General features: G+C 42.4%; 2 protein-coding genes and 1 non-coding gene across 7 annotated transcripts in view; 1 reads left to right on the top strand and 2 right to left on the bottom strand.

Moving 5' to 3' along the window:
* trim3b (tripartite motif containing 3b) overlaps positions 1 to 16,295 on the bottom strand; it is a 31,566-nt gene extending 15,271 nt beyond the window's left edge. For 2 of the 5 annotated variants that reach the window (XR_004616022.1, XM_034606261.1), the window contains exon 1: positions 3,585 to 3,752. The gene's annotated coding sequence lies outside the window, so the exon portion shown is untranslated. Of the gene's footprint in view, positions 1 to 3,584; positions 3,767 to 13,274; positions 13,476 to 16,225 lie in introns of those variants that run through there. The other 3 variants (XM_034606258.1, XM_034606260.1, XM_034606259.1) reach the window with 3 other exon arrangements.
* A 673-nt stretch (positions 16,296 to 16,968) lies between these two features.
* On the top strand, positions 16,969 to 17,040 carry trnaw-cca. The gene has a single exon. It is a non-coding gene; the product is annotated as a tRNA-Trp (tRNA).
* A 2,017-nt stretch (positions 17,041 to 19,057) lies between these two features.
* On the bottom strand, positions 19,058 to 26,648 carry fhdc3 (FH2 domain containing 3). The gene is made up of 12 exons (XM_034606618.1): positions 26,542 to 26,648; positions 25,044 to 25,586; positions 24,592 to 24,653; positions 23,084 to 23,186; positions 22,715 to 22,800; positions 22,336 to 22,436; positions 22,167 to 22,237; positions 21,935 to 22,042; positions 21,783 to 21,853; positions 21,582 to 21,699; positions 21,329 to 21,493; positions 19,058 to 20,516 (listed from the first exon to the last, which is right to left on the bottom strand). The coding sequence occupies exons 2-12, from the start codon at positions 25,527 to 25,529 to the stop codon at positions 19,491 to 19,493; spliced, it is 2,397 nt and encodes a 798-aa protein (XP_034462509.1). The 5' UTR covers positions 25,530 to 25,586; positions 26,542 to 26,648; the 3' UTR covers positions 19,058 to 19,490.
* Positions 26,649 to 26,877: the final 229 nt, after the last annotated feature.

Raw genomic sequence — 26,877 nt, 5'->3', positions numbered from 1 at the left:
AAAAATGCAACCTCCTTGGAAGAGTTTGATTTAAAGATGACAATACATTTTCATGTGATTCACACATATTAGCCTCTTTACAAATGACTGATCTAGTTGTTTTTAGTTGTGTATTAAAAGAGCTGTGTATCAGTCTGGGAATGATAACAGGTTACAATTCTGCATTTAAATTTTGATGGCCCCTTTTTCCCTTTAATTTGTATTAACACATCATGTTGCCATTAAATTAGATAAATATGTTAAATGTGTCTGTTATAAGTCATCACATATTTTCAACTTCTCACAAATTTAAGCTCTAAACATTTAGAATTCATTTTAAATAACACACCAAATAGCTGGCATGGGCTACATGTCGCTAAAATCTCAAAACCGGAAGGCAGCTGGAAGGTGCGGACACTCTGCCTGGCAACACACACCAGCGCCGTCTCCACCGTGTCCCACTTTCACATTCATCAGCACAAGTCCCAACACATATGGTGGAACAATTACAGCTGCATGTTAGAGATGCTGCTGCAGCGTGCTCCACTCGCATGTAGAGTGAAAATGAAATGGAGAGACCGTGTTTTAACCGCACTAAAATATCTGGTTTAATAAAGAAAATATACTATTTCAATTTGCAATGATTTTTTATCTTTTTGTGAGGAAAGCAGAGACGACATCTATTTTTTTGGAAAATACTTCACCTCACCTGCCCTCAGCTTTAAATTGTGGCCTTTCATGATTACTGCACGTGTCACTTTTACCTCTGTGCCGCTGACTGACTCCGGTGATGTCGTCCAGTCACATTTTCTCAGTAGGTCAACACGTGTATTATTCATGTTACAGACATGCACTCGTATGTTCTCACAGACGCAGGGATGAGTGAAGAGCAGCGTGTGAGTCTCAACAAACACACGTCTGCATGGCTTCAAGATGGAGTTATGAACGTTCCCTTGTGACGAGGACACACACAGACTCATGCACAAAAGCACAAACACACTGATAATCATCATCCCCCACCTCACCCCCCCGTGTCTGTGCATCTGTCGCTGCTGGATCTAATATGACACTCAATCCCCTCGCCCATCTTGCCCTATTGTCAGTTGTTGACCCCCCGCACACACACACACACACACACACAATCACAGTGGGTAAGACCCAGGCAGTATCTTTCCAGAGGATCCAATGACACACAGTCTGCGGACCGGGTGGGTAAAGGTCACGTCTTAAGCCGCCGAACCACAAGAACAACATGTCACACTCCCTCTCTGCTGAGGAGAGTGTCTGATGGAAACGATCAGTGGTTAAGTGGCTTATGTTTTGTCTGAATCCAAATATGCATTGTTCTGTTTAAATCCCGCGATTAAAACTGGCATTTCAAGAATATCCGGTTGTCTCTGTTGGACTCTGGTGAAAAGAAGCTCGATAGAACGCAGAACAAACGAGGGATCGACCACAGGATGTTAAGTTCTCATACACTTCTTCTCCTTCTCCACCACAACTCACTGATACCTCAACAGCATCATTCTGTCATGACGTCTGTCTAAATTTAGACACGTGTATTAGCGGGGAGGCAGGGAATCTATGACAGTGAATCTAAAATAACACCCGTGGTCCTGGGACGGCTGTGGCTGCATTTGTTTACTTTAAAAAGTCATTTATTTTTGGTGGCCACAGCAAAATAAGATCCTGAAAAGGAATAAATCCTAAATAGGAATTTGCCAAAGCCATCTGCTCAGTGTCAGTCGGAGAAAATGGAAAAATAAAACCTTTAATGTCACTTAACATTTCTTTTGAACCTACAGTGTAACTCATGCGTGAAAGGCATGTGACTTTTACAAAGCTATGTTCCAGCTGATTGGAAAATGCACACATGCCGCTGCAGCACACACACACACACACACACACACACACACACACACACACACACACACACACGTGAGAATAACGCATGCACATGAGTGGATTCTCCTGTGCAGTATCATGTGTTTATGTACATGCAGGAAGCAGACGGCGTTCCCAACTTCACTCATGTGCCTAAGTAGGCCGCCGTGCTTGGTTTTGAAGCTTTAAAGCAGCCGTGACCAGTTCACTGACAGGCTCTGCAAGCTCCAGGAGTGAGTGACGACGAGCAGACTCAGATTTTAGTCTCTGCAGTTAAAGCAGCAGCGTGTGATGAAGCCAAGCCCAGACAGGAACTGCAGGAAGCCTCTAAAACACGATGTACGAGAGGACACGTCCTGCAGGGAGCTGTCAACTAAACACCATCAAAATGAAATGTGTCATAATTCCCCCGGCAATTAAACACGCAGTAATAACAGACCTCGGCTCCAGTAATCCCCCCCCCACCTCCCCTGAACTCTCAGGATTACAGTATTTGCATGTGAATCTAGGTACGTGTTTGCGTGTGAGCGCATGGTTGCAGCAGGTTGGTGTGTGACAACAGGCGAACACTCGTGGAGTCAAAACACAAAGCGTCTATTCAGCGCCGGCTTAACAGGATACAAAGTAATCGTATTCTTTCTCTCACTTTCTCTTTGTCTCATCCAGAACTAAAGGAACTGGATCCTCGCAGCTCATACACGTGTGAATATAATATATAACACACACACACACACAAGGAGAGGAAGTGGAAATTAATCAACTTCTTCCCAGTTCAACAGGAGGACAGAGACAGTTTGAGAGAAAAGTGTCAACAAGAGCTGGGAAATAAAATATAATTTTCATCATTAGTGATTCAACAAAGCTTCAGTTCACATGGATCAACTTCAGATTTGTAAAAACGTTGCTGTTTATCAAGTGTTTGATACTCTGCTCATTAAGAAGAGTTTTAAACCACAACGTTCTCTCAGGAGCAAAAATCCAAAAAGTCTAAAGAAATAAAAATGTGTCATTAATCATGATAATTATCGACATTGACATTTGGTCTTGATTTAAGTTTTGGCCTCAGGGTCCATCTGCTCCCTGTTGACTCTCGTGTACCTGAACAGCAACAATGAATCTGTGCTGACAGCTTCACACAAACACACTTCACTCTGGAGACAGCTGATGGCACACAGCTGGGCAGCTGTGCCTCAGGAGGTCGAGAGGGGCGATGGTTCGATCCCCGGCTCCTCCACATGAGCAGGTGTGTGATAGAATGGTGTTTGTTTTTGTAAACCAAGTAGTGCATCAGGTTTATAGTGCTGTTGTATGAACGTGTGAATGTGGCTTGAACTGCAGAGCGAATGTGAAATTCACTATATAAAAATATACAGTCTACACGTGTACTGCATGAACATAAGAACACGAACAACACACACACACACACACACACAGTTGACTTGTATAAGTACACACAGTTGACATATATAAGAACACACACACACACAGTTTACATGTATGAGTACACACACACACACACACACACACACACACACACACACAGTTGTCATGTATAAGAACACACGCACAGAGTTTACATGTACACGTACACACACACACACATACATACACACAGTTTACATGTATAAGTACACACACACACACACACACACACACACACACACACACACACACATACACACACACACACACACACACACACACACACACACACAGACTACCTGCTGTCAGTCGGCTGCAGTAGATCAGTGTAGAAGGCTCCATGGCAGCTATGTGTTGGGTCAGTGTAACACTGAAGAATCAGCACACACCCTGACTTCCCCTCTCGCCTGCTCCCTCCAGCTCCACTGACCACTCTTCCTTTTCCCTTTTCCCTTTTCCTCACATCACACACACACACACACACACACTGAAAAAGGGCTGAACAGGGACGACAACAGAGGGTGGGACTGTAAATTGAAAGTCCCTCCTACTGTCAGAGCTGTTTACAAGCATGAGCTGACTGGATATACCCTCCTACTGCCGCACTCTGATTGGCCGGGGAACTTAAACTATGGAGTGGGGTTGCATCACGGGAGAACAATTCGTGCCGGCCAGAGCGGAATGGACGCATGCGACTGAAACAGACAAGAGGAAGAGGAGCAAGAGGAAGAGTCCAACTGTCAAAGCTGGAAAGACATAAATGCCATGTAACTATATCACTTGTGTAACGTTGTTGAACTCTGCAAAACGAGTCTTGAACGTAGCTTTGCTCAGAAACAACATTTCTGACTCTTATCTAAACATTCAGATTATCTGGCTTTCAGTTACTGTTACCAAAAAATGTGTCATTACTAAACCAGCCAAGTACCCCCCCCACCACCACCACCACCACACACACACACACACACACACACACAAGCAGGTCAGCCAAACACAACACTGCGTTACATAATTCATGATGTCACCTTTAAAAAAAACTCAGAATGTGGAACATATGCCGCTCTCTCTCTCTCTCTCTCTCTCTCTCTCTCTCTCTCTCTCTCTCTCTCTCTCTGTTGAGCATCATCGCATCAAATTACACATCTGCAGTGATTAAGAAAAACCCTCACTGCTAAAAAGGGGATTATGTTTTTTTATTTTTTGGGGGGGGGGGGGATATCAAGTAAAATATCTCATTGCAGGATTTCTTTGATCCTGGTCTCCCGAAAACGCCGTGTCCTTGTGAAGTGGTCAGAGTTTAATCTGGAGCGGGAGGTGATGATTTTTCTCACATCAATCTAGCGTTAATCTGGGCGGATTGAGTCCAGTTGTCTCTCCACCCTCGCTTCCGGCCCTTCGCTCTTCTCCACTCCCCGGCACACACCTTTCCAAAAATCCCATCGGCCTCAGCTCGCACGCCAGGAAGTGGAGGATAAGAGGATGGAAACACAACTCGGCCAATGACATCAGTTAATTTAACGAGTCACTCACGCAGATTATTGTGCCACTTCTGCTGCCTGTTATGAACTTGCACTGATTTAAACAAACAAGTCAAATGCTCGCCGGACTTCATTACAAGATCTAAACGCTTGTTCCTTCCAAATTAAGTCAGCTCCCACAAACACGCTGCATAGAACTAATTTATGGTGTCTTGTTTTCACGCTCTGCGGTGTGTAATCAGGGAGTTGGGTATCTGACATGACCAATATACCAATTGCAGCGTGGGCAGGCCGCCTCTTGCCATCGCTGCAGCGAGCACTCGACAGCATTACTGGTTTATTGCTGTGGTATCTGCTGAATCAACAGTTTTATGCGAATATACAGCTCCTGCAGTTATTAAACAGGAGGAAGATGAAGCGCCGGTGTCAGCCACAGTGAGTCTCCAGAAACAGTGCACATCATTAATTGATGTAGGACCAGAGATGATCAGAAAATAAAAAGAAATTGCATAATTTCTGAGTTGTTGCCCTTTTCGGAAAAGTTAAATCCGGTTATAAAGTCCTGTTTGAGGCTGTGAGAGTAACTTTATTCTGAGATAAGAGAGAAAAACAAACCGACCTCAGCAGTTAAGTCTGAGCCGAGAGCGATGACAACAACAACCAAAAGAAACGGTTCTGCCTCAGGCTCAGAAAGGGGCGGAACAACAACAGTGAAAAACAACCAGAAAATCCACATCCACTTCAAGCAGAGAGAATAAGAACAATACTTTTACGGAGCCACAAAGCTCTCGTGATGTATTCTGATTATTCGAGAGCCTTAATAATGTGACAAGAGAGGTTCATAACAAAATAACCTGAACCTAAGTCTGAACAGAGGTTTAATATGTGGAAATGAAGATAACTGTGACACATTTGCACTATAATAGCACTTGAGTTTTAAGATTTCCTTTATCACATTTATGCAGCCTAAGGAATACTTATATCTAATATCCAGACCTTATCCTAAACCCATCCCATTCACTTTGCATATAAAACCCATTAAATAGTTTTCTCTATTTTAATTCTACATCCTAAGCCCCTGTCCTGTCCACGTACCCTAACCCCCCCCCGTCCTCACTCTGTAATGTCAAGCACACACTCAGACACACTCAGACACACTCATCTACACAAATATATACACACACACCTACAGTCAGCTGTTTCAATCTGAGTCAGTCTATAACCCACCTCCCCCTCTGCTCCTCAGCTGCTCAAATGACGCCACACACACACACACACACACACACACTTCCCTCTCAGAGTTTAAACCTAAATTTGGTCCTTATAAAGATATAGGAATAAACCTAATAGATGGCGTGCATGGGCCGGCCTGTATGTACTCTCGTTAGCAGGCTCTGCAAACCTCCATTCTCCTGCACAGTCCAGCCCTAAGCCTCCACATACATATACTTCTATATATAGAGCTATCAGTTCTCATCCCCTTCACACCACAGGCACGTGCTCCGAGTTGCACACACACACACACACACACACACACACACACACACACACACACACACACACACACACACACACACACACACACACACACACACACACACACACACACACACACATGCATGCATTGTGGAGAAGAGGAGGGATCCTTGGATGACCAGCATAGTAATGACTCAGAGCCACTGGAGAAGGACCCAGATGCCAAACATTTACCGGAGCCTGTCTTTGGCTGCATAACTCTGCAATTCATGTGACGCACATCCGGGTTTTACTTGTGCACGCTCGCACTCATCCATCTACATGCTAACACGGCACTGACACATCCTCACTGGTTTTTATCATGTGTGCAAAGTTAGGAATGAAAGATAAGAAAGTTCACCTGCAGGTTTGTGTGTTTAATAAGGAAATTGTCAGCATTTGTCTGATGTTGCCACACAACATCATTAGAGAATCATCACAAACTATTATTGACAGGAGACTTGTTTTTGGCAGCTCACAGTAAACACGCAGGTCTACAAATTACCCACTGATTGACGGGTTGAAACGAAAACACTGACGCTTCCCTCTCAAACGCTGCAGCAGCAGGCGCCACCCAGCTGTCGTCACACCGCCATCCGCCTCAGGGAAAGCAGGTGTGTGAGCGTAAATTTGGCTTCACATAAATATCATTTGCTTTACTTTTTCTTTTTTTAACAGAGCAGTGGAGGCAGAAAGCCCTCAGGCAGGTTTCAAAATCTCTCAGACAGGTTTGGTGCTGAATGTGCACACACAGTTTGTAACTAATCTTTTGTTCGCAAGAGGACACAAGAGGACATCTTTCTAAGACAATGTCCTCTTGTGTTCTCTTCTTCTTCACAAAACAAAGTAGAAGTGTAAAAATAAATAGGGTATGTCAAATCATTCCTATGGGGACATACTGTATATGAGGGGGGTCTTTGCTCTGATCGGCCTGCAGGGTCGAACCCAAAACATTATTGATGTGAGGCGATGAACCACTGCATCACTTTACCACCCAGCATAAAAAACACATACAAATACATTATGATATAACAATGAGATATAATTTAATTCTCTACACCACGAACAAAACCCGTCGACCCCCCCCCCCCGTCTCTCCTCTCATGTTCACTCTGCTGCAGACTGAACTTCATCAAGAGATTCCTGACGTGGATAACATCAAGCAAACATCAGAACAGCAGCTCAACTCCACTGAGCCTTGAGAGAGAGAGAGAGAGAGAGAGAGAGAGAGAGAGAGAGAGAGAGAGAGAGAGAGAGAGAGAGAGAGAGAGAGAGAGAGAGAGAGAGAGAGAGAGAGAGAGAGAGAGAGACATCTCTTAAAGTGCATGAGTCAGTGTGCATATCAGATCATAACCTTGTCTTATCAGATTTGGAAGAAAAGAAAACCTTTGAATTGAATTATTAATATCAAGATCCATGTTTTTATGAAATCTTATATAAGTACAGTACATATTCACTAATATGATTACCTATTATAAAAGTACCTTGATATATAAATAAAAAAGATTCATATTAATATACATAAACACAGCTTGTAACGCTAGTTTAGACATCAGATGGATTATAAGAAATAAAAAGATTGTAATCAACATTTCAAACGTTCAAATGTTTGAAAATATCAAAATATAACATTCAAATAAATAGATTCATTCTACACGAGGCACAGACTCTTCATCCTCGACACTCTCGCTCTGCCGTGATAGTCTCAGTGAGAGCGGGGCATGTGCCACAGGGTAGAGGAGCTGATCCTGAGATAATTTGTTTCTTTAAATAACTGAGGGAATAGAAGCCTCCGAGCTAAACATATATTAACATGAACAGTTCATTGACACAACAGATCCAGACCCCAGTCACGTTTCAGGTAAGTTTAACAGACCCTGTGTCTTCAGGAGAGTTTATCTATTTGGGAAGTTTAGCTTTTTGTCTCATAAAAAGGTCAAAATTTTGTTTATATAAGAGCCGAATATGCAGAAACCTCACCAATCAAAACAGAGAAGAGCTCTTTGCTGTGGGCCGTCACATCACAGAAACACACAGACTCAAAGAGGGGGGGGGGATTTCTGCAGGAGAAGATAAAACACATTTTTCTGGGACCTGGAGTTGTTTTTTCTCACTCTCTGGTTGTACGGAGCAGAGAAGCAGCGCCTCAGGGTGAAACTCTCCTCGTCTCGCTGTGTTATTTAGTTTTTTTATGTTTTATCTGCCCTTGCTGCTCATTTTAAACATAATGAAAAAAACAAACTCAGTGGGTCCAACAGCGGCAGAAATTCATTTACTTAAGGGGATTGGAAATTCCATCATTTGTTTGTCATGCCAATAGGTCGACGGATTTATGATCTGCACGTCTGTCAACCTCTGCACATGAAGGAGTGGGGGTGAAGCCTAAACAGCACGCCTGATGGACAAAATAAAATAAAAGATAATTCAATCCAAGGCCTGAAAACTGAAGAATAAAAGCATCACAAATGCAGGATTCTCTTTCACTGGATTCTACAAGTGCTCATCGTATCTGAAGGAATCCCACAGTAAACTGACCACGCTTTTTGTGATGCTGCTGTGACGGCCGGGTGGAAAAGAACAGGGAAGCCTGCGAGTGTGTGTGATGCAGCGGATGACGAGTCTCGGTGGGTGGTTAACCTTCCCCGCTCCTCACTGTCCTGCACGCAGAGGGGCCTTAAATTATCAGCTCGCCCGATCCGAGCGGAGCTGGACAGGAATGTGTCACAGGAACCGTCTGAATCAACATGTTAACGCACCTCAGCACACACAAACACACACAGAAACACAGGTGCACCCAACTACAGCAGCACATCATCACCAAAGAAGCATGTAAATGGATAAAAGAGAATTCAGACGACAGGGACTGTTTGTTTTTACCACAGAGTCACCATCGTGTTAATCTTCACTGATTTCTATCTTTACAGGAAAGAGTGAGCGAGGATAATACAGTTTTATGATTGTTATTCTTATTCTTTCATCACAGTTACATCTAAACAGGCCTGTGTGGTGTCCAGGGCGTTCATGCTTCAAGAAGTAATGAACCTACACATGACTGGTTGGAGGATTAATATCAAGACAGTGACCACAGGAACATCAGCAGTGCAGAGTTTTAACACTTGACTGAATGTTAACTAATCCGTTCTTCAGTTTGATTTATATACAACAGTGAATCTCTGGTTCTTTTCACCCTTAGATCGTAGTTTCTGATGAACTGAAGCAGTTTTGGATATATGGAATTTTTACATAATCCTATTTGGCTTCTTTTTTATATATATATATCTTAATATAATACATATATTTCATACACTTCCTATATTTTGTATTTCTATTCATTGATATTGTCATGGTCTCTGTATATTTGTAGTCTCTAGTCTGTAAAAACCCAATTTCCCCCCCCAGGAATCAATAAAGTACTTCTGATATCAAATAACTCTATATATCAGATATCTTCCTGATTAAAGGTTGTGTGATGAGCACAGCAGCAAAAATATTGTCAAAATAAGAAAGAGAAATATGACGTATATTGAAGATTTGGCATAAACGCACAAGTTTACACATGAAATTATGCAGAATTGCAGAAGAAGTCAGCATTTAGCTTTATAAATGCAAAAAAACCATCTCTTCCAAACTGAAATAAAACTACAGTGTTTTGTTGTGGTTGTATAATCTGATGTATATGAAATGCTGAAGAACATGGTATAATATGGTCAGTGCTATTACTGAGCCCCCCTGAGCAACGTGTCTAAAAATACCCAGCATGACGTGAGTGCATCTCTCAGCTCAGCTGCTGAGCTTTCACCACATGGCTCCCTCCACACAATACAACGTGCACACGACTGAATGTGCTTTGGAAACACACACTCACTCCTTTTCCACACACGTGTTCACATCTTAGTGCAAACATTCGCACACAGACTGGTTTTCTAACCAAATCCCATGTGACCTTTCTGTCAGACAGCAGAGCCTGTAGCTCTGATATGATGCAGCCAATGATGTTTTCAGCTTCAACATCTTATCTTTTGGACCAGAGGAGAAATAAAAGTTGTTTGTACTTCAAAGCGAAATATAAAATGCACATAAAAGTGAAAATGAAACTCTTCATATTGTCTCTCGGCTAAAACCTGGTGCAAAATATAATGCACATTGCAACTGAAACCACAATATAGAACCAAAGTCATCTTTGTTTGGAAAAATGTATCAAAACTAAAATAAGAAAAAGATATATTAATAATTAAGGATAAATTAGCCATCTTGGCTTTTACAGCAGAGGTAAAAGGTTAATAACAATTCACCCGACAAGACTTTTAGAGGATCCTACATCTTTAACACTACTCTGTTCTCATCAAAGACAGAGATAATAAATGTTCTCATCAAAGTCAGAGTTAATAAATGTTCTCATCAAAGTCAGAGTTAATAAATGTTCTCATCAAAGTCAGAGTTAATAAATGTTCTCATCAAAGACAGAGTTAATAAATGTTCTCATCAAAGTCAGAGTTAATAAATGTTCTCATCAAAGACAGAGTTAATAAATGTTCTCATCAAAGACAGAGATAATAAATGTTCTCATCAAAGTCAGAGTTAATAAATGTTCTCATCAAAGACAGAGTTAATAAATGTTCTCATCAAAGTCAGAGTTAATAAATGTTCTCATCAAAGACAGAGATAATAAATGTTCTCATCAAAGACAGAGTTAATAAATGTTCTCATCAAAGACAGAGTTAATAAATGTTCTCATCAGAGACAGAGTTAATAAATGTTCTCATCAAAGACAGAGTTAATAAATGTTCTCATCAAAGTCAGAGTTAATAAATGTTCTCATCAAAGTCAGAGTTAAATAACTTGTGCTCTGACGTACACGTTTCCCATGAAGACCCCCCCCCCTCTCTCTGATGGGTTCATATGAAACCAGCATCAAAAACATTTACACAAACATTTGCTTGACCCTGCAGAGACATTTCTGTTACCCGTGGCAACACGATCACCTGAAACACAACTGTCAGTGCTTGCGGTGTTTATCGAAGTCTCTTGTCACGGTGCTAGATGCCACCGTGAGGTACCAGGAACCAAATGATTCTTCTCAGCCATTTACAGAGAGGTGCAAATACAGTATCTGCTTGTTAGAGCCTGGATATGGATTTTTGCGGCCAGTGCTCATACTGATATTAAGGAGTAAAAAATGTCCAATACCGACACAGTGGCTGACATATATACTGCTATGATTCAAAAAATGTAATTGACGCAGGATATTTTACAGTTAAACCATAAAGTTTATCATAAAATAACAATAATAAAACGTAATATTTACATATAAATACACAAACTTTAACAAAGATATGTATATGTCTGTGAACAGTTCCAAAATATCAAGTCAGGCTCTAGTGGTTGTATTAAACCTCATAACAAGAAATTCCAATTAGATGCACCAGCAAACACTTTAACGACTAAAATGTATAAATAGAATAGAAAATTGGCTCCGCATCAAGTGAGCTGATAATCTCAGACAGTCTGTGACAGTCGGGACACAAGTGGGGCAGAAAATCCAGTAGTTTCAGTAGTTGGCAGCCGCTCAGAATATTTTCACCGTTAAGTTTACATCCCTCCTCGTCTGACTCCCCCCCCCCACATGCCGCTCTGGTGACATTCCTCCCATGCCAGCTGGACATTCCAGTCTCCACCTCCCCCACCGTGGCCAGAGGTGCGCGCCCCCCCCCCACTATTTCGACCCTTTAAAAATCTCCTTGTTCGGGACTTTACACGCTCACAAAGTGTGGACACCTCTGTCCTCCACTGATTCTCCCTCAGGGTCTCGTCTTGTTGGAGTTCTAAGTCAAAGGTTTTTGCTTTGAGGACGACGTGAGGTTCTGCTCACAGCATCGTCAGCTGTGTCTCGGTTTAGAATGAGAGCAAAGTGAAGAACTGACACTGAGAGACAGTAGAAAGTCAATGCATCATTATAAGAGTTTTATGAGGGTTTGCTAAATCCAGGTAATGCAGGTAATCTGAAATTGTACAAAGGTTGACAAGGTTGTCACTCGGGGTAACTCACGATATGATACGATACGTGATACATGGCCCATTTTAACGATAATATCACGATTCTCCGATCATACGTTGCAGATATATTGCAAGACAATCATATAACGACACATCACAATATACAAAATGCCCCTAAAGAGATAGAGTGCAGGATTTGTATTTGTTCACTGCAATTTGATGTCAGTTTCACAGAGTTTGACACAGAATGAGACAGAAAAATTTACTAAAAAGTGCATAAAGTTTTATCTTAGTCCCCGTTTTGTCTTTAACAAGCAAACAGTGACTTTTCAATGTCCACATGTGCCAGCATTCAAATGTAAAATAGACATAAACTGGCAAAAGTCCAAAATATATATATTAAACTACAATATCGATATTGGACCCCAGCATATTGATAATCGTATCTCGTGAGACAGGACATGATATATTGCCGTATCGATATTTTGATAAACTCTAGTAGATATTGATGCACGCTGACACGTTTGTTTTCTATTTAGAAATAATATACATTTTTCATTCATGTCTTAGCTAAGTTATTAAATCTCCCATATTTTGGGAAAAAAAAGCTTTTTAAAGACATATTGCAGCAAGCCACAAATTCATATTTCAAGTGAAGTTCAATATTTAAACCACCTCTCCAGCACAGAGAGCAGCAGCTCATCACTCCACTCACCTATGATCACACTGAGCTCAGCCTCAGAGAAGCTGTCAAACACACAAGCAGTGAATATGTACAGGTTATGCTGCACAGGCCAGCGAATGGCCTGCCGCGTTATTTTGGAAACCGGCAACATAGGGTGTATGCAGCAGTTAGAGGAAGGTGAGTGGAGAGAGGAGGCATGAGAGAGAGGACAGGTTTGCATCCTCCCTGCCAAGGGGAGAAAGGTGTGGGATGGACAAGGATGAAGGAATGAGTGCCGTAGTGGGGATGGCGTTAAAGAGCGAGGAAGATTTACTTACAGCAGGTTCCTGACAGATGAGAGGAGAAGTTTTCAGAAAGCTCTCCCCCAGTGGGAGAGATATGAGTCCACAGACCCCAACATCGCAACAGCAAGAACCCCTCATGCAGCAGGGAGTCCGGGAGGCAGGTGGGGACACGGCGTATGTGTGTGTGTGTGTGGATCTGGCTTTAATTCATGTATGTGCGTGCAAGCAGGAGGAAGAGTGAGTGAGGGAGACAGAGAGAAAGAGAGAGTGAGAGACTCTTAGGAGGCAAGAGATACAGAGATTGTACGAGCTGACTGGCTGCTGTGAATATGGGAGGGGGCTGGATGGTCCAATAGTGTGAGAGATGAGCAGAGCGGAGGGGATATGGCAACAAAGAGACACCGAATTTTTTCTACACCCTCACTCGCCCTTACTTATCTTGTCCCTCTCTTTTTTTTAGCGTGCGTGTGTGTGTGTGTAAGGAGAATGAGAAAACCTCAAACTGTCAAACGGAAAACTGATGATGCTTCATCAGAGAGAGAGAGAGAGAGAGAGAGATAGAGAGAGAGAGAGAGAGAGGGGTGGTAAACAGATAAACTGCCTCCTCACAAACACAGTGCAGGTGCAGGGAAGTGATGGATGGAGAGAGTGACAAGATTTGGAGCTCAGCTTTTAAACGGGGGGGGTGTTGATGGAGAGGTGAAGAAAGAAGAGAGAAAGTGAAAAGTGTGGGGACAGAGGATGGGTTTGAAAAAGTAAATGGGTGTTCAGGGACTCCGGGTTCAAGTTCTTCCCAAGGATAAATGTTGTCTTGTTGTGGAGCTGTGGAGTTTATAGGATGTGTGTGTGTGTGTGTGTGTGTGTGTGTGTGTGTGTGTGTGTGTGTGTGTGTGTGTGTGTACACGCATGGACATCCGAGGTGCGAGTCCTCCTCTCAAGCAGCTACGTAGCACTTGTGTGCATGCGCATGGGGGTGGGGACCAAACCGTCTTCCCAGGATTTTGCTGCGGGAGCACCATGTTGCCATGGAGACTGCATCCAGTGCAGCAGAACACGCAGATGGCTGCTCTCTCTCTCTCTCTCTCTCTCTCTCTCTCTCTCTCTCCCCCCCTCCCTCTCTCTCTCTCTCTCTTAGTCCAGTTGGCTTCTCTCTCCTGACCTGCAAATCACAACAGCTCGTCTCCGTGCAGGTTTAGAGAAGCCTGCAGGTGTAGACAGGATGTTTGACTCAGCAGACAAACTGTTATATTCTGCGTTTATTCACCTATTCATTCCCTGTGGTTTCACGAAACTGCATGAAAATACTGCAAGAAAACCTCTCAACAAATATCATCTTAACATCTCAAACATTCTATATGTAACACCGCAAATGTGTCATTGCATATACCAATATACATATCTATACCCCTTCTCCTCCTGGGCCAATCACAGCTCAGAATGGGAAAGAAGCGTGTTACACCAGCGTATCACAGGTCTGAAATACAGGGAATAACCTGACCTGTTTGGGAGGACGCTGCAGACAAGGGAGAACATGCAAACTCCACAGAAAGACCCCAACCAAACCAGGATTCGAACCCAGAGCATCCCTGCTGTGAGGTGACCCTGTACCACCGTGCCAACTGAATTTGACATTTGCTCAAGAATAGATAATCGGTTACAGTCAAATCAATTCTTTGAAAAATTCTATGATTTGAGAGTTTGCCGTATGTCTTTGCACTCAATTTACTATGAGGCAGGACATTTTTAATTAAGGAAACAGTTGCTTCCTGCACGAAAAAAGGTCTAATGCACTTTGATATGGATACAAATTGTCATATTGAGTTTATGTTATAATGTTGTGGTTTGTCTGTTACAAAGAAATAGGTTGATTTTCTGATCTGAAAGGAAGTAGTATTAAAATATCAAGTATGCATATGGACAGTATGAGTATTGTCCTTATATAACTATAGACCCCCCCCCCCCCCCACCCCCCATCTTAATGATCATAAACAATAACATTACTTCTGTTCTTTAATAGAACAGTAAAAAATACCACTGCTGAACTACAGATATATTTACTCTTATGTCCCAAAATCCCCACTTAAAAATCTGTCATTAGCCGTATAACTTCTGATGGTGGATTGTAGATGGATGTTAAAGCTGGGCTAAACCCTTGTGAGTGTGGTCAGATGAGTGTTAGCTGTGGGAGGGAAGACGTCTGAGAATCCCACAGTGACGGAGCTTTGGTTGCTGCAACACTGGAGTGTGTGGGGGAGGTTGTACTCATTGAATTATTATTGTGACGTCTTTCTCAAGTTGTCCAGTAACAAAACAAATGCACACAGACAGACACACAAGCCTTTACAATCTCAAACCACTGACTTAAGCAAATCAATCACAAAGAAGAAAACTAGTCTGACCCCTGAAATCTGTGACTTTCTATCTAAGAGAGACAGAAATCCTACTGTGATCCTCACTGACACATCAGGAAGAAAATCTGCAAATTATCTTTAAGAGAAATATATTTTATGTGATATATTTATATAAAAAAAACTGGATGTATACAGACATCATTCCCATCATGTTCACCTATCCGGCCGATCAATGTGCAGCAACCATCTCATCAGTGCAGACAGAGAACAGCATGCATCCTAATCAGATCAGCTGCAGCCAGAGCAGGAGGGACCACATCATCAGTGCTGAGCGAACAACTTCATATCAAGGTGACTGATGATTATAAGGTTTGTGTTTTACATTGATGGCAACAGAGTGACTGTGATTGTGAGAGAATTAAATAATAAGCTGCGTTTGGACATCAGGAAACATGGAGGAACTCTGCCTTTCTACCACAGGGTCAATTCAGAGGGAATAGGAATTTGAAGAAACTGTTTCTGTTATAGAAAGAACTCAGTTTCATCTTGGTGCCATCATCGTTTTATATGAGATCAAACAACAAAATGAGAGGAAAGAAACAACAGACTTTTGCATGTGTGGTTTGCACTTACCCATCCATGGTGCTGCGAACAGGTTGGTCAATTATGGAAGAGGTGATTATCCAGATGTTCCACTTCTTTCCTAAACAGAAACAGCTGGAAATAACAAGACACATCCGTCAAAGCTAAATCAGCCGAATTACAAACTAATTCAACACATTCATTCATAGCATGTGCAGGAAATAGGCTGCAGACCTTTTTTCATATTACCACAGATTCATTTACAGTCAGTTCTTGCATCATGCAGAGGAACCATGCAACGTTACATTGTTTTATTGCAAAGTGAATGAGTCATTACTTAAAACTTTTAGAGGAACAGCTCTTTTATTGTTCAGGATCCTCTCAGTTCATCTACTCTTTGTGAAAACGCATCAATTCGGCAACGAGTCTCTGTGGAACTGCTCCATCTAGTGAGTGAAGAGGACAGAAACACCCGCAGCATTTGGCTGGAGGGGAACATAGACTTTAAAACCCGGGCAGATGAAATGCAGAGAGCAGCGCTGTGGTTTCAGCTTCTACTCTTCTTTTATCTGGAGATTCAGAGACGCGTCTTACGTTTACGCTTTACGCGAGGTTCAGCCGTGCGTAAAAGCCAAAATCAGGTAACAGCCGTGAGAAACACTCTGGGTTAGTGTCGTGCGTCAAAGCTGACGATGGACACGACAGTCACATATGACACAAACCACAGAGTGACGGAAAATACAGTTTTTCCCACAATGGAATAATGTCCTGTTCTGTTTTATTCGGAATAACAGGACCTCGTGGCGCAACGGTAGCGCGTCTGACTCCAGATCAGAAGGTTGCGTGTTCAAATCACGTCGGGGTCATTTCTTTCGTCACTAGGACTAAATATCAATACCTAGTAAACAACGAATAACGATATGTTCATATTTCAGCGGTAAAACCGTTTATTTAAAGCATAACCAACGAAAATAGATGTTGTTAAACTGATATATCAAATTATTTATGTAATGTAATATTTATTATAGTTTTTTCCATGAGTATCAATTTCCTTCAACACAGATGTAAGGAAACAGTTCTTAAGAAAATATCCTGTAAGTCACTATGATGATTATTATTATTTAAATTCATCACTTTGAACAGTTATATATTATTCTTGAGATATTAAATTGTTATTTTGAGGCAGTTACATCATTCAAGAGTTATTTTAAGATACTGAATTGATATTTTGAGGTTTCTTATTTTAATGGCAGAAATGGGCGTCCATAGCCAGGAGTGTACACATGACTCAAGTTTAAATGTTGGCTGAAAAACCTCAAATATGATTTAAGATGCATTTCTGGAAACAGCTCAGTGAATTGTGACGGGATTCTTCACGGTTTTCCTCTCCAAGCTCCGATCTGATTACAACACTTGTAAACAGTCTCCTGCCCGTCGCTGCTACAGTGGATTAAGTTTACAGCAAAGACAAACTTGCACAGCTGCCAGAAAGTGTGATCATACTAAAGAGCAGAGAATTCTCATTTCAGCAGCACTGAGTTTGCTGCAGTTCATGCTTTTAATCTTCGAAATTAAAAGCACATGTGAAAACAGATTAAAACATGTAAATACTGCTGATTACTCCTCTGAGCAATGCTTTTACTTGTGGCTAATCTGGATCCATGCATGCAATCTTCACTCACGCTCAATATAAATCTACCTTTTTGGTCCAGCTCCCAGTTCCCCACATTAAAACATGTCCATGGTTGTCACTGTGCAGGGTTTAACCATGTCCCCTTGTTTCCTCTGTATTTTGCAGTCACTGGTTTCCTCCTCTCTCCTCCCACATGCTCCTCTCTGCTCCCTCACAATACAACTTGTGAGTCTCCCTCTCTCTCAGTCCAAGTTTCTCTCCCACCTCCTTTCTCTCCTCTATTCATGCCTGTTTCTCATCTTTCACTGGGACACACACACACACACACACACACACACACACACACACACACACACACACACACACACACACACACACACACACACACACACACACACACACACACACACACACACACACACACACACACACACACACACACACACACACACACACACGATAGCCCTGGTGAGAGTGCAGCTTGGCAAGGACAGCGGGTCACCTCCAACTCCTCAGGAGCTGACTCACATGGGATGATCCTCAGCGGCACGGAACAGAACACAACAATGGCCCCGATTGTGCTCCGCAGCGCTCGTTTTACATCACACAGGTCAGTCACAGTTAAAGCACCACACTGTTATCTCTGGCTGTGTACAAGGCCTCGCTTTGAGCAGCCATGGAGCAGAGCCTGACTGTTTAAAGCCAAGAGAAAATGTTTAATTATCTTTGTCACACAGACAAACAAGTTCTTAAAAAGCTGCCCATATATTTTCCTGTATTCTCTCTTTTCATTATGCCCCCTGATGCGAAATGCCAGGCGACTGCAAATGTCCCCATTGAGCAGACAGCAGTGGGAGGGAGGGGTGTGGGAGCACAAGAGAAGAGCCGGACAGGAGCCGGCATTCAGCGCTTTGCAGCAGAGTATTGTTTCACTGCGAGGGCTCAAATGAAACGGCTTGGAAACAAGAGTCTGTTGCCCAAGTAACACAAGTGAATCTTTCTTTCTGTCCAGAATCTTTAGGGAAACCGCTGAGGCGAGACACCAGGGTGGCACTGCAGTGGGGGGGCAGATCATAATGAAGACTAAAGGCTGGGTTCATCAACAACAATGCATCTTATTTGAATTAAGTTTTCCTGTCAATTCTGATCACACAATTAGCTACGAGTCAGAAGTTTGAGTTATACCTGCAATCCTATTATGGATCCATTTGTCTTTGTCCCAAAATACAAATGTTTAATGTTGAACTTCTCTGCTACCTGAACAAGTGTCCTCCAGTCAGAGTGACAGACAGAATAAATAAGAGATGAAGTGAAAGGCAAGTAGTGGAAACTGAGCAGCCGTCACTAATCTTGACATGAGCACCGGTCCGACTCCCGAGGACTTTATGACACAAGTGGGTTTTCCACCTGAAAAGCAGCAGATAACACTGAAATGTCACGTTATGGTAAATGCATATACCATAAACAAGTGGATTACAAAGGTTGAAAGTACCTTTATTGCACACGAAAAGAGAAGACAGGAATAGATTACAATTTTTGACCGTTGCCCGACTTCCAAAAATCACAACCCCTTCACAGTTTGAAGCAAGTGCTCGCTTGCCTTCCACCGAAGGTTAAAACCATGACACTGACAAAAATAACATGTAAAAAAAATTTAAAAAATGTTGGTTTCTGTCACTAAGTTCAATTTCTGGATTCTGTGAAGTTCTGATCTTCGATGTCTCCATGCTTACTCCGGCCTCCGATGCGTCTGAAGAAGGATATGAACCCAGAGCTGCTGCTCATTGGCCCCACGACGTTATTCCTCCCCTTGCCGCGATGCAGTGGAAACACTCCTGAAATTTCGTCCCCTATAGTTTCTGTCCTTGACCCAGAGGAGTATGACCTCTGGAACAAGTCCCCCAGCCGGAAGCGAGCCAGTGGAGACTGCCTGGTTTCATCCATGGAAGCAGACCTGTGGATCGGACCCTGTGACATGGCTCTCTGATGGGGGCACTCGGGCACGGACGCAGAGCCCCCACATGGAGATGTCCGCCTGACACCACTGGGAGGATGATTGCCCTCGTGACTCTCCCAGACTCCATCATCGTCCTCCCCATGCGTCAGGGACAGTCTTTGTGGGCGTACTTGTCTGTTCTGGTTTGGGATGTTTCTTTGGGAACAAGTCAAAGGGCTGAGGATAGTCCACGGCGAGCCCAAGTTCCCATTGTTGGCGAAGAAGAAGTCTCTGGTTCTGGGGCGAGGGGTACTCGGAGTAGCTGGAGTGTCTGAGCGAGGAGGAGTGCCTGAAACTCTGTCCCCGTCGAGGCTGCTCCTGCTGTTTTGGTAGCGAAGCACCTTCCGAGTAATCTCACGCATCTTCTCAGCTTCCTCTTTGTCTTCCAGCTCTGTTACTTCCTCGTTCTCCTTCTGCAGTTTGGCTTGTTTCTTCTCAGGCCTCTCTTGTCTAGTACAGGGTGAAGCATCAGATTTTCCAGGCTGAGGACTGTGGCCGGAGGGGGATCCTACGATCGGTGACAGCATGTTCCTCCTACATCTGGCTAATCCCTCCGGGACGGTGGACAGGAAGCTGTGCAAGGCCGACTCCAGGCCGGATTCCTGATTCCGCTCAGGTGCTGGACACGACACTGTGGAGCATCGCTTGGCTGAGTTTCGCATGCTCTCTCTCCGCTTGCGCTTCTGCTCGGCCTCCTCTCGCTCTCGGTTCTCCTGCAGGTACAGAGAGAACATGTATGTAACACAGTGCAGTTCACTGACACACGGCACCAGTAGAGTCGGGCCTAACCAACCAGTGGTGTTCACTAGCTGATTAAATATCCCACTGTAGAACTTAGAGGACGCCACCAATTGCTGCTGTACAATTTCCTGCCAGTAGGTGGCTGCAGTATACTTTAAGTGTGATTTTCCATCTTATGTCACATTAACTATAAAATGTTTTTATTTGAAGTCATTTCTTTGCCGTGATGCATTTTTAGCTGCATTTCTTTTGTAAAAGATACATCAAATTATTATTATTATTTTCATGCTACAACAGATGTGATAGAAGTTCTATTCTCTGAACGTCAGAAACAGAATTACAAACATTAACAACTCCTGAGTCAAAGTCACAAGATGCATGATGCCGTCATGGGATGCAAGATTATGATCAGTTATTTGTAACTTGTTTGTTTAAAGACTAAATCATTTGTTTACAAAATGTTATGTCACCATTTTTATAGCAACTACTCAGACGGTGGTGCAGGACAAATACTCCTGAAGCATTTATTAGATATATGTACACATTGTACAGCAGATTTTTTAAATATGTAATGAAACGGACAACGTTTCTATTTTGTAATAACGGGATACTGTTTTACCTCACTGCCCAACCCGAGGGCTCAGGATGACTGAGGTTGTTTAAAATAATTCAAACGCTCTTGTTGCTTTCAAGTCCCACTTAAAATAATAATCAATAGTACAATTCTTCCCTGTGATGTGGTTTATTCCATTTAAGCATCACTCCTACTTCTTCCCCTTCTCACCTGTACTGCCGTATCGAACCGTTTGCAGAACGAGTGAAAGATGGAGCAGCACTCCTCCAGTTTGAAGGTCGCTGGGTCTTCACAGAAATACTCAGCGACAGCGTTGCTCAGAGAAATGAGCTCTTGGATGGAGGAGTCCACCTCGTCCAGCTTCACATTAGCCCTCTGAGAATATAAAACATAGAAAAGGGTATAAAGAGGTGTGAAGAAGAACTATTCACACAGTTTGTGCTTTTTAAAGACACATTTTTACCGTGAAAAACGTCTCCATCTGCTGCACGAGGCCGGGCTGTCTGCTGCTGTACAGTTTCACCTCCTTGATCTTCTTCACCTCTCTCTCGAAGTCTGTGATCACCTCGTCTTTACAAATTCTGTGGGTTCAACAGATAGTCACACATTCACATGGCGTCGTCCGAACAACTCAAAATCAGCACGTTACACCCGACTTATTCACCTCGACGCCAACCCGATGTGTTCAATTTGGCTGAGAAATGTCAGCAACTCGGCATCGATGTCCTCTGCTTGCTGCGGGTGAAAGACACGTTACATAGCCTTTTTTAATACTTTCTCCAGTGAGCATCTGTCCGTCCCAGGACTCGTCCTCACCTTGGCAACATAGTGCATGAGGTTCATGCCCGGCTTGTTGGCCTTGGTGTCTGCCAGCTTGAGCAGTGACGTCATCCTGAAGCCGATTGCATTGGCACTGTAACCACCCTGAACAAAAACATTTAATGGAATTGTCCGTTATCAGTAGAAGAAATGCTGAGTAAGAGCCCCCGAACAGACAAAAGGACAGATTAAATGCATTAAGACCAAAAAGGGAAAGAAAAATACCAACAGCGTTCATGTAATTCCCAGCTTTTAACACCAGCCGGATGACGGAGTGGAGGTCGTCACAGTCCAGCAGCTCTAGGAGGAGAGAGGGGAAAAGAGAGATGAAGACAAAGAGCCTGAATATAAAGATAAAATGTTGTTGCAGCTTTTGGTGGACGCGTGTTAAAAGTTACCATTCGCTGCTTTGGTCATGACAGCGACCGAGTTCTTCACCTCCTCCATGAGAGGAAAGAATTCCTCCCTCAGCACCATCATTTTCAGGAGCTCCTCGTAGCTGCAGGAGAGACACATCAACAAAACTGCACATTAGCTGCTGTCATTTCATCAGTTTTATTCCTCACTATGAAGCGTGGAGAGATCTGGAACAGCAATAATAGCACAGGTGCAAGATAGGAGATGCATATAAAAACTATTCTGCAAATAACGTTATTTGTTTCTTGCAGGGAACCAATAATGGTGACAGATGAAGAAAAGCAGATATTATATAACTTTGCACATTTTATTTGTCTTTAACTATCAAATACGTAATAAAAGTCTGAGTTATGAACGAACCCCGGGACTTTGACCAGCTGCACCATGAACTGATCGGCCACAGGTAGAACAGAGAGGTTCCCACTGAAGGACAGCAGCTGCTTCACCTGAGCATCAACAGGACAAGACACAGAAAACAGTATAAATAACTATGTGATCAAACTAGATAAGAGACCATGTGAAATAAAATAAAACACATTCTTCCAAAATAATCACAAACAGCTTCTTAATACTGTAATTGTTGTTAAATATGAAACTCAGGTCAATAGCTTTTATTTCTATCAAACTGACATCAATGTGATATCTTAATAAAACACAGAATGCAGAAGTTATTTACTTTATCTGTATATAACCACAGTGGAAAGATGATAAGAGTCGACCGGTCGTTACCTCACTTTCCTCTGGCAGCAGCTTACACAGCTCTTTTAGTTTCCCTGATCCAAACCTGAGCCAGTTACCTTGACGGATGTCCTGCACCATTTCCGTCACTGGCCTGCAGCCGGGGGATAAAAAGCAGTGTCAAACGAGCGCCGCCAAAATCCCGCCATGAACGCCATAACTCATCAAACAACATCAGTCCTGCTAAGTCGTGATAGTTCCCAGGGTTTTTAATTGGTTTACATTTATTTAAAAACTGTGAAAATCTCATTTGAAAGACTCAAAAAGCTGCTGGAGACAAATGATCCGCCACAGAGAGAATCCTGCTGTGGCTTAGTTTTTAATTTGATGCTGCTGCTACAGACCACAAATTCATCAAGGTGGTGCATTCAAGTGCTGCTGGGAAACGAGAACAGTGAGGCCCCAATAGACTAGAGGGGGGGCTGCTGAACGTTTAGCAGTTACAAAGTCAAACCCAAAGTGTAACAACCACCAAACATTCAAATTATGTTTAATTTAGCGGCTCTAATTACCACTGCTTAATCATAATCCTATTTATTGATATTTATAATCTGTTTTATTGTTCTACTTTCTCTTTTAATGTGATTGTTTCGTCCTTGTAAAGCACAACAAGAGTAGCTTTATAAAAGGTTTATGTATTTATTATTATATATATATGTTCCAATGATGAAATATGCCAAGTTTCAAATTTCAGTTTTGACTTGTTCACCAGCCTGTGGTGATCTACTCTGAACGTCTGTTGACATATTCAATCAACATGTCACACTTTACATCAAACTATTAACTCTGGTGTTTTACAGCGTCCTGCAATTGATTTCCAACAATTCATCAAGTGCACGTTCCACAGAGAAGCCGACGCAATTTGAATTTAAGTGAACTGAGCAGCTGGTATTCAAAGTGACAGCCCAGTGAACTGATAGTGACATCATCTTGATAAGTTTGACACACAGAAACTGGCTCGTGACGTCAAAGAGGCAGTTCTCCAGTATCAATATTTGTATATTACAACAACCCGAAATAGGTATTTCAAACAAAAGACCTCGAACTTTACAAAGTCTCTAAACTAGAGTCCTGTCCAGCTGGGAAGAAAAGGGATTCATCAAAATGTTAAAACTTTTTAACCTGGTGAAAAGGTTAAAAGGTTTTTACCAGGTGTTTTGTGGATTCTCTGGCTTCTTGCAGCTCAGTGTCATGTACCAGGACAGAACTATGTTTTCTTATCAGTCAGGTTTTATTAAAATGAGTCATAATTGTTCAGATAAATGTGTTCTTCCATCCACTGCTACTCAAACGACACCTAATTAACATTTGCATGTATTTGAATATGGTCCACTGAGATAAAGCGTGGGCCGGCTGGGTAATGACATCATGTGTGTTTTGGACTCTCTGATCAGTCTCTGGTCTGAGAGACTTTTTTCTGCACATGTTCCTCAGAGTCTTGTCTTCTTTCACTGAATGACAATTCATTCTCGGTTTCATTCTCTCTTTTCTCTAGTTACCTCTTGAAATGTCTCAGAAAGATCCCGATGTTCATGCTCTTTTTGGAGTCCAGGATTGTGACCTGAGGAGAAAAGGGAGAACAATTATCAATACTTGTAATAAATAAAAGAAAATATTTCTCCTCTGTAATCTCTGGGTGGAGGGATATTTGTTTTTATTGCCTTTATTCTGTAAAGCACTTTGTGTGACATCGTTTGTATGAAAAGTGCAACACAAATAAAGTCTGATTGATTTATTGATACAAGTCGCATGTTGTTAGAGGAAGTAAAAACTCTACCAACACTGTTTTACTCCAGAAGTTCCTCACTGGTATAATCACAGGAGTGGAACTTATAAAAAATCACTTCCTTTTTGAGTGCGCATTACTTCCCTAGCATGAACATTTTATTTGAGTTTGACGTTCATGAAAACAGCAGCAGCTTGATGGAAACTCCAGTGTAACCCTCTTTACCTGAGGTTCCTGTGGAAAGAGCTCCTTCCCATCACACGTCTTCTGACCCACGAGCCTGGAATTTCTCAGCGATGCCCGTTTGTCCACGTGACTGAACAACTCCTCCATGCTCCGGATGTCCAGCACCAGGTCCCTCTTAGGCCGCTGCGACGTCCAGACGTTCAGTTTGCCCAGGACGCGCTGGCTGGGGATGGTGTCCCAGTTCAGCTTCTTCATGGATCTTCTCTGGACGTTACAGGAGCCAAAAGAAAGGGCAGTAAGAGGAGGAGGAGGAGGAGGAGGAAGAGGTGGTGGAGGTGGAGGAGGAGGAGGAGGAGGAGGAGGAGGAGGTGGTGGTGGTGCAGCTGTGACACACATGGTGGGAAGCAGGGGGCAAGATGCTTGGAGATCTGGATCTTCCTGAGCATCCGGTGACGAAGGAGGAGACGCGTCCTGAGAGGAACAGTTGGGAAGAGAGGCAGATTTTAAAATCAGCACTCCCTCCATTTGTATCTCCAATCCAAAGATGGTGGAGGGAAGTGTCCCTCCGTCGGCTGCTCAGATCTAAGGAGACACACAAGTATAAATGAAACATGAAACACTGAGAGCAAAGAAAGTCAACAGGAAATTCATAATCAAATGTAATGATTTCTAATTAGTTAGTTTTGGTTTTGTTTTCTGGATAAACAGACACCACCGACTTTACCTCAGCTTCTAAATATCAACATTACACATAACAAAAATATCATCACGGTCATATTTCTGCAACTTCTGCTTAACTGAGCTTATACAACCTGTTACATTTAAGAAAATATCTTACGTCTTTGTCAAAGGTCCAACAACTTAAATATTAAAACAAGACAAATCACATTTATCAGGTTGATAATTTGATTTGAGTTATGTTAAGTGACCTGTCAAATACCAGACCTCAGATCAGACAGTTTGACACCACATACACAGTAAGATATTGCATGTTTTATTTTACCTTCTACTTTTCCTCTATGAACTACACAACGGCAAAATATTACACATATAAAATCCCCTCCTTCAGGTATTTTATGCATCACACGAAACCTCTTTGAGAAAATCCCACTTTTAAATACTTCCTCCCTCTCAGGAAAAGTTAAATGCTTCACATAAGCTGCATATATACTTCATATCACTGAGTAGAGTCTAATGATGAATTCGGCGTACGTGTCATCCAGCTAAGAACAGATAAACATCACATACACACACACACACATCACGTGAAGCTGTGGACTTGAACTGTGATAAAACTGAAAAAAAGAGGATTGAATATTAAAGTTGATGAAGAGAATTGTTAGAATATTTCAAAGCCCTTTAAGACAAACACGGAATCATTGATTTGAGGTTTTTAAACAACAGATTCCCTGTCAGGTTCTGATCGAATCATTTTTAAAACATCTCCCTGACTCTAATAAATCCCCTCACACAATAAACCGGTGCTGAGGCTTTTTTTAAATGAACCCTGAACTGTCCCCGGATCCGTTTCACTCACCGTGTGTTTGAAGTGTTGTTAAAAAAAATCCCCAATTTAATCCTCTCTCCGGTTTCACCTCGTGTTTGTGCAGCAGTGAGTCTGTCTCACAAACAGCCGTCAGTCACAGGTGCAGGGAGCGTCTCCACCAATCAAATCACGTCAGGCTCAGCGTGGGGGAACGCCCCTTTTTGGGGAGATACGATAGATAACCCACGAAAAAAACATTGGTGAGTTTAAAACCGGGTATAATGTTATATGAATAAATGTGAATACAAATGAAACGTGTATTTTTACTGCATCAGATGAAAAGAGTTGTCATACATTCAAATATGTACAAATTTAAAGGTATATGTC

The sequence above is a fragment of the Hippoglossus hippoglossus genome, chromosome 14 (genome assembly GCF_009819705.1).
Source record: "Hippoglossus hippoglossus isolate fHipHip1 chromosome 14, fHipHip1.pri, whole genome shotgun sequence".
NCBI classification, from domain to species: Eukaryota; Metazoa; Chordata; class Actinopteri; order Pleuronectiformes; family Pleuronectidae; genus Hippoglossus; species Hippoglossus hippoglossus.
The sequence above is the reverse complement of the archived record's forward strand: the minus strand, read 5'-3'. Positions and strand labels throughout refer to the sequence as shown.